The 9,111-nt window shown below is 40.4% G+C and overlaps 1 protein-coding gene across 1 annotated transcript; it reads left to right on the forward strand.

Annotated features, from left to right (window-relative positions):
• The first annotated feature begins 4,318 nt into the window (after nt 1-4,318).
• On the forward strand, nt 4,319-8,550 carry LOC109285592 (pulmonary surfactant-associated protein D-like). The gene is made up of 2 exons (XM_019497068.2): nt 4,319-5,195; nt 8,052-8,550. Exons 1-2 carry the CDS (start codon nt 5,093-5,095, stop codon nt 8,426-8,428), a joined length of 480 nt encoding a protein of 159 aa, XP_019352613.1. The 5' UTR covers nt 4,319-5,092; the 3' UTR covers nt 8,429-8,550.
• Nucleotides 8,551-9,111: the final 561 nt, after the last annotated feature.

The raw sequence follows: 9,111 nt of genomic DNA on the forward strand, positions 1-9,111 counted from the left end.
ATGGAGTCCAGTTCCACCATTTGTTAAAAAAAGAGAAAACATGTTTATGAAAATTGTCTACATTTTCTTTACCCAAAATATACAGAAAGGAAAGAAGGCTAGAACGTCAAAAAGAGGAAATGTAAATGTTTATCACAAATAAACAGCTGAGACCAGATGAAACTTTTGCATAGGTGGAGGAACACTAATTTATACAGTGACATTTTGAGTTCAGCAAGACCACTCAGATGATTATAGAGTGATTGAACTGAGTGAGATTTCCTCAATAAAATGAGGCTAATAACTTGGCTCTCATGCTTATGATTTCAGAGTATCTATAATCATAAACATTTCAAATCATTCCCTAAAATAAAAGAATGTTTTATTTTTACCTGTCTCTTAGCTTAGGTCAATTCTATTTAGCAAGGCTTCCCTCAGGGCATATTGTAGAATATTGCTCTGTAGTTTGCAAATGTTACAGAACTCCACAATTCCTTTTATAAATCCCAGAATATATATCAAAAGTAACAGCTCTCTCTCTCTCTCTCTCTCTTTCTCTGTCCCTGTATATATATATATCTCAACGTATCACTATCAATATACCAATATATCAATACATATCAAAGGTAGCAGTTCACTGTCCAACAAGTATTTATCCAGAAATAAGTTTATTTTTAAAGATTACTTATTCATTCATTAATGATGTATTTCATTGCAAGTTCTGGAGTTTAGTTATAAAATGTTTTTATGCAACACTGTATAAAAGAACTGGTCACGTTATTTGCCATGAATAATTTAGCCAAAGTATTTCTGTCTGCAATTTATCTGAATATGCTGTAATTTTTACATACAACATTAGCTTATTCTTTGCAACTGTTTACAGAAGTTTGTGTGAAGAGATGCTTTTTCTTTATTTTATTTTCAGGCTGATCTCTGAACATTTGCTATTTGTTTTGCATGGTTTGTGTGGTTCAGTAAGGCATATGGTTTGAGTTATCTTCCTTCCTTGAACTAGTTTAAGTTGATAAATGGGAGTCCACCTCTTTCCCCTTGTTCTTTCCACAGAGTGTCCTTAACACTTCATTGGCATTTGCTGTCTCTGTTGTGGGACTAATGAAAAGATCTGTTAAAAATAACCCCATGACCTCCACCCATGTGCATTCTCTTGCATGCATTTAGTCATGATAGCACTTCCAATGACTTTTCTTTCTCTATCATCCTGTCACACATATGCTTAGGTAAGTGTATAAAAAGTGTGTAGAATTATCTATTTAATATGCAATAAGAAGAAGAAAATAGATCAAAATGTTCATCACAAAAGGGCAAGTCAGTAAGAACAAAATGTTTCCTTCAAACCATCTTCAATTAATATTTAGCAGATCAAAGAAAGGGTTCCCATAGAGCCCTGCTTTGATTTATGGTGAGCTGCTAGGGACCCAGCTGCTCCCAAAGTCACCTGCCTTTCCATATTCCTGTCAGGTTGACTGTCCTTGGCTCCAGGAAATCTCTTGCTTCCAAGACTGTGGCTCACTCACAGGATTGTTTTCTGGGAGTCTGAAAGCACTGGATCCCCTGGTCTATGTGGGACCCTCATGACTTTCAGGAACCCTCTCAGGGAGTGAGGACTCTAAGAAGCTGGAAGAACTATAAGAAGCTGTAATTGTCTACAGCCCTAGGGCAGTGCTACCATGGGAGTAGGAAAGTACCAATCTTATTTCATTGCATAGTCACTCACTGTCAAAGTATCCCATCAAAAATAGATTATTCAAATGAGACTTGAATATTTCTAACACCCTATTTCTAACAGAAATGTGTAATTTTCCTTAACTTTAATTTTCTAGATGCTAGACTTCAAATTATTCATATGGCTGATGTCTCCGTTCATCACTCAGTCACATGTGTACCACTCAGTCATAGCAAATTTATTGTCAGGAAAATAGTAAAGCTCAGATTTATTCTCATCCTGAGTCAAAGAAAATAATAATAAACCCCTGAAAACTGCACCTCTCTGTTTTCTGTTTCATTCCCTTAAATGCTAGGACTGGAAGAAACCACAAGTTTTCAGGATCTGCCAAGGAGCACAACATACATTGAACCGAAAGGGAACAAAAGTTCAGTTGAGAAGGAAGCAAAAAGAAGTAGAGGTAAGTGATATGGACAGGCTTGGATTACAGATTAGAAGGATCCATTCAATTAGTGGATAGAAGTCCAAAGGGGAGCATTCCTATTAAACTCACTTCCCTGTTTTGTTGTGGTTAAACAAGAATCTCAATCCGTATTACCACCTACATTTCATCCATATTACAGGATGCTTCAATATGCGAGACGTTAATTAGATCCAGTGCATTTTTGTTTACCTGTAGTGAATATATGATGTGAAAATTAGTCAAGTCATTTCAATGAAAATTTAACACGCATATCTCATGTTCATTATTGAAAAATATTAGATGCTATTATATGGTGGAATTATATCCCATTTTAAAACATTCATGGATTCTTATGCACTTGGAATTCAGAAAGAGAATCACAAATAAATGCCAAAGCCTATGTAAATCAAAATCTTAATTAGAATACCTACCTTTTATATATAGTGCTTCATAAATATTTATCAGTCCTGAAGGCATGCCTATGGTTTAAGTGGACTAATATTTTACAAATGAAGAAACTGGGACACAACCCGTGGTAGTGTCTGCTTTTTTCCAAGATCAGCAGCAGCTTCCATTATAACTGTGAAACTCAGGGGCTCTTGGCTCTCATTCTTGTGTTCAGGTAGGTAAAAATACGTGAGAGCTTGTTATCCATTTGCTAGAGCAGGGTCCTGTGTATAAGGAAGTCCAGATCCCATTTTAGATCAGGTGATTTTGGTTGTCTTCTCAACCTTGGTTTCTTTACTTAGAACATGTGCAAAACAGTAGAAAGGCAAGATTAATTAATGTTAGGAAAGCACTCCAGAATTTTTACAGGAAAACTGGCTTGATGCCAATGCCAATTATTTTATGCAAGAAATTAGAAATCCACCTGTAAATTGTCTTGTTCTATGCGTTACTATGTTCTTTAATTTACTAGTAGGTTTACAAGGAACAAAAAGTTTACAGAACCCCGAAGGGAAACTTGGTTTTCCTATGCCAAAAGAAGATACAAGTTCACAAGCCAAAAGTGGAATGAAGATATCTGCTAGATTTTTGGGTAAGTGAAACAAGGTATTTTTATGTTCAAAGGCTTTTCTTTCTATACCCAAAGGAAACTCAAGTGACTTTTCACATGAAACAACTTGTAGAGTGACACTTAGTTACTCCATTGGCATGTCTACATGAGACGTTTATGGCATAGTAGACTAATTAACTGCACAGTAAATGTTTCATGTCTACACGTGCCGCCTATTATATTAAAGTAAACTAATTTACTCCGCAGCAGCGCACATGTAGACACTGCCTTGGCTGGTGGGGCATCTGCTCCTGGTCAGCCATCCACCAGGGGGTGGAAGATGGCTCCTTGCCCCTGGGAGCTGCCTGTTGCCAGGGTGGGCTCCACCACAGGAGCCTGTGCTGAAGCTATGTCCCCCTGTCCCAGAAGCAGGGAGCTCCAAGCCCCCTGCTCCTAGATTGTGATCAGGGAGCAGGGGCTGGGAGACCCTTATCTGCCAGTGGCAGCTCTGCAACTGTGGGTCCTCTTACTGGTAGATGCTTGTCTCCCAACCTAAGCCCCACAGTTGTGGGGTTTGGGCTGGGAAAGCTGCAACCGCGGGGCTCAGGCTGGGAGATAAACGTCTCCCAGCAGCAGCCCCACAGTCATTGAGCTGCTGCTGGGAGATAAGGATCTCCAAGCCCCATGACTACAGGGCTCAAGCTAGGAGATAAGGGTCTCCCAGCCTGAGCTCCATGACATGGAGCCAGTTCCCCAAGTGTAGATCTGGGGAGGAACAGGCTGGGGAGCTTCTTCCTCCCCCAGCTCCAATCTCATGAAGCTTACCGGGGGCGTTTACACATGCATTTACTCCGGCCCAAATTTACTCCGGTGTAAGGTACTGTGAAGTAAGGGGTTTTCAGCAGGCATCTACACATGCACAGATTAGGGAGAAAATTTGCACCCAATTCCCTGCAGCCCTGCAATGGGCCCCTTCCACCACCAGGGCAAGCTCCAAACTCCCCCTGGGTGCTAGTCCAGAGGCTGGCATGGGTATGGGGCATGGAAAGAGCTGCAGGGGAGGGGCAGATCCCAGCCACCTGTCCTGATCTTCCAGTGGGGCAGCTAGCAGCTAGCTGCCTCACCGGTGGATCGGGGCAGGGACCTGGGACCTGCCTCTCCCCTGCAGTTCTTTCCAAGCCCTGTGCCTCAATCACCCAATCAGGGCATGTGGCTGAAACTTGCACCTGACTGGGACAGTTCCTGGCCAGCCCCAGGCTGCACGGGGAAGTCTGCACATGCAACCCGGAGCTGGATGGGGACTGCCCGATACAGGACAGTCCCCAGCCAGCTATAGGCTGGATGGGGAACTGCTCCCATACAGGGAGCTCCCAGCCCCTGCTCTACAATCGCAATTGTGTTCATGGAGCTGGGACTGGGAACAAGCTTCCAGCCTGTTCCCAGCCCCAGCTCCATGATTGCAGAGCAGGGGCTGGGAACAAGGTCCCAAGCCTGCTCCATGATTGTGATTGGGGACTGAGAGCTGGAAGCTCCCTGCTGCTGGGCCAGGGGGATAATGTCCCCACCCGGGCACCTCTGACAGTTTCTTGCCTCCAATGTCAGGAAATCAGTTTTTGTGAATCCCATTCACCTGGTGGGTTGTAAAAGAACTGTAAAATTAATTTGACCACTAAAAGTCTAAAAGTTTTAGAAATAATTCACTAAGCACTGCATGAACATACTACATCATTTGATATAAACCTGTATGGTCCTTAAAAATATGAGTGAACAGTACTGATACTTCCTTTAAGGTACAGATAGACACAGCCAAATACTCTGCAATTCTTCACATAACAAAACTAGTCTTTCGACATTTAGATAATATTAAGGAAACCTAGAGCAGAAATGAGTTTCCGATGTAGTAGGTCCATAAACATCAAAATGTTGCCAGGTCCACTGTGCATTGACTCTATGATTCTTTAGTTTACTAATGATAATAATTCATCTTTTTCATAAACATCTTGAAAGACAAGTGCTTTATTTGGAAAGGCAGTTGAGAGCTCTAGAGAGAAGCTTCTCCAAATACAAAAAAGGTAAGTCTGACCACTTTAAGCCTTTTGAGTTCTACTTTCCTCCATCAGAGAGTGGTTTTGTTCATCTTTACTAACAAAAATACATCTTTAGTTAAGTCAGTATAACTTTGGATAAACCAGAACTAAAGATAATTATTTACACACGCTAGAATCCTCTGCAAGTCATGCCTCTGACAAAATGTGTTAGTTGTATGAGCTAGGATTGCTACAACCATGAAACCAGAAGTTCTGAGTTTGTGGTCCCTGGAGCACACTGTTTTGTGGAAATCTAGCTGGTCACAAAATGTGGGTTCCTCCTTATTTACTTATTTCTGGTTCCTGCATAATTTTAAAGTCAGCTAAACATAAATGTAACCTTTTTCTGATATATCTGAGGAGAAATGGGAATGAGGTGCTTTACCTAGTTTCTGTATTAAAATACAATCCATCCTCTAAAAAAATGTATGAGCAATATAACAAAGCTGGAGTGGAAAACTATGTCTGGTCTCATAAGGGTGAAAAAAGTGGGGTAGCTTATTAAAAAAGGGGTGTAATAATATTTTCCTTGGAAAAGAAAAATGATGCGTTGTAGCCTTATGTTCTATTTGTATTTAAAAGGGGTGCAAAGGGGAAACATTTTTACCAGTACATTTCCACCCATTTTAACCAATGAATGCATAGTTTGTGCATTGTCACAGAAGAATCAGAAGTTTATATATTGTGTTGTCTTGAGTAGCATTCATTTTTCCTGTCCTAACAGCAAAAATGCCATCCAAAGCAAATTATAGCTGTTGGAGCACTCTAATGTGTGTGATAGTCTCAATTTAGACTGATGTCTGCAGGCATAACCTTCACTGAGAAGGCCCTGATGAATGTCTCTGTAATTTCAGCTCTACCTGTAAGCTCCTAAATAACAGGCTGTAAAAGTTTTAAAGGTTTCATCTTATCTTCTGAAGAGCTACTGAGACAGCAATATACTCTGCAGTTTTTAGGCACTTGCTGTTCCATACTGCCCTGACCATGCTGGCTTACAATTTTAGTAATCTTTCAAAGATGTCTGTTCCCTAGCTAAATATCCTTAAGACTCCTAACTAAAAGTATAGCCATCATATTCATTAAAAATACCTTCTAAGAAACCCATCTTGAATAGCAATAGGTAAATCTACCAAGTTTAGGAAATCAGTTTGGATAAGTACTGTATATCTACCTCATCAATACTGCAAACCTGGAAATCTCACCAAAGCACACTCATATAATGACATGATAATATTGTGCTTCTGCTCCTAAATAGAAATAAAGTGAGAATAACTGTTCCTTGCCATGCTTTGGCATTTCTGCTATAAGCCCTGCCGGGATACACAACATAAAATCTCACTTCAGATGGACAGTTTGAGAATGTAAGTGAGAGGAGGGTTGGTGGTGTCATTCTGGCACACAGAGGCTATGCTGTTTGAAACCTGAAAAATAAGATGTGCTTTAAAATGTGCCAGAATATGGCACAGACTACCTCTTTAACCAGCTTGCTGTTAGGCATTCCAGCCACTGTGAAGGTCAAGGGGGGGCCAACCTTTTTGACAGGTGCACCACAAATTAGGCCCGTACTCTCCTCAAGTGCCACTTGGATCCCTTAGTTCCCTGCATAATTTGCTGCTTTGCTTTCTGCTTCCTGCCCTATCTGCTGCTGCACTGACTGTCCTCTCCTGGGTCTACCATGTGCCACACTCAAAAGCTGACCATGCCACTTGTGGCACCTGTGCGTGCCACAGGTTTAAACTTCTGTAGTCTTCTGTCTTGAGCTATTTCAGTGCACTTCCAAAGACAAAGTTTTTGTCTGGCTCCCACCCCATCTGAGATCTGGATGCTTTACTGGGGCTCTGTGCAAAGGCTCCAGCCCTGATTCCTACTGTAGCTTAAACAGATACTTTCTCAGAATCCCACCAAGGATGTGACCCCTTTCAGTTTCATCTTGCCTTTTTGTGGGGCATGTGACAGAATCAAGTACATGGGTACATGACAGCAAACTGGGCAAACAGTTTCTTACTTCACCCTTTGTTTTTAACTTAAACTTCACAAGAAACTGCATATCTTTGGAAAACAATAATCCTTCTAACACAGTGTTCCTGAATCTAGTTCCTCATTCTCTGGGAGCTCACCTGTGTTCAAGAAACTAGGATTTCTCTCTGCCTTTTCTGCTCTTGGTGTTTTATAAACTTCCTAACTCTCTATCTGATTACTCTCTGATTGGCTTTGTCAATGAATCAAAGGCCCCTGTGAGTTGACTTTGTTGCCAAGGCAATCACTCTTCTTACAAATAAGTTTACCTCAGTAGGAGCCAGCTCATTGTGTAGGATGATTTATATTTGAAGAGATGACCATCTTTAATGACCCACTATTATTAGTACTGTGCCAGCAGCCCTTGGAACTTCAGTCTTATAAAGAGGTAAGAAAACCATAGGAAGGCAAGAACAGCCTTAAAATCAAAATGGAGTTTGCACTTTGACAGTCACATACACAAAGTTCAGAACCTGAAAAAAACCCATAAATTGTACTTGGTTCTCAAAGCTGTCATGTTCAATGGGTCCTAAAGATCAGCTGTTTAAGGTACATCACACTAAGAAAGTAGGACTGGGTGCCAAAGTCCTGGGTCTGTCAGAAAAAAATATTATTTTCAAGGTAGTATCTATTTGTAGCTATAAAGGTCAGTATAGTTTGCCGAGGATTCCATATTTTAGATGATTAACTGGTATAAACTGTTATATCTCCATTGAAGTCAATGGAGATATACTAAGTTCCACCACCTGGCCCTATAAATATATGGACTTCATAAAGTCAACCATAGCTAGAGCTTTACCTCTAAGATCTCTTTTTGTCTTCTAGTGACACTGTTCCCAAATGGCAGAATTGTGGGTGAAAAGGTATTTGTGACCAGTGGCTATCAAGGTGATTTCATCAGTGTAAAACAAATGTGTTCTCAAGCTTGTGGCAAGCTAGCTTCCCCTCAAGATTCAGCGGAGAACTCTGCTGTCCAGCAAATTGCTGCTGTGTACACCAAAAAGGTGTTTCTAGGAATAAATGACATCCAGATGGAGGGGCGGTTCAGGTATTGGAATGTCCAAGTCATTATCTACTCCAACTGGGCACCGAGAGAACCAAATAATGATAGAGGCAATGAGGACTGCGTGGAAATATATCCAAATGGCTTTTGGAATGACCAAAACTGTAGAGAGAAGCGGTTAATTGTTTGTGAATTTTAAACCACCTGTTCTATTTCATTTGATTCATGCTGCTCTGCTAGTTTGTGTTATAATCAAGAAACTATCATTTTACAGAGGCTTCCAACCTTCTGATAGATCACTAATTAAAATGAAATAATCAATTTCTGATTTTTTGTTTCGTCTGAATGGAAACCAGCTTTGGTTCATGCATTGACCTGGATAAAATCCAACTGAGTGGATGCAAGAACTGAAAGGAAGTAAAAATTTATGTAGTCAGTCTCCTAAGAAATTCAGAAGGAATATTTGATCTTGTTCTAACTGATCACAGGGGGTCATTTGCATGCCAGATATTCATGTTAGAAAGTGCCTTTGTTCACTTAACTAAGCTTTGTTACTTTTTATACCCAATGCCTGTAGCCCTGGATCTAGATTAAGTTGTGTGGTTCTGTACAAATGCATAGGAAGAAATTGTTCCAAATGACTTACTTTTTCCAACAGAAGGTTGCCCACTATGGAAGTTTCAGTAACCATATCCCTGCTTAGAATTCTTTGAGGACCTCTGTATCTTCCAAACTTAACTCATTTGTTTGTTGGAACATAAAATGACGTGGAGGAATAGAACTGCATCTTGCTGGTAGTTACTTGCATTTTTTATGGTTATCTATTACATCCACTGTCACTAAAGGTGCCAGATGTATGTGGAACTTAATCAGTTTTTCTGT

Source organism: Alligator mississippiensis, chromosome 6, assembly GCF_030867095.1.
Source record: "Alligator mississippiensis isolate rAllMis1 chromosome 6, rAllMis1, whole genome shotgun sequence".
NCBI lineage: Eukaryota > Metazoa > Chordata > Crocodylia > Alligatoridae > Alligator > Alligator mississippiensis.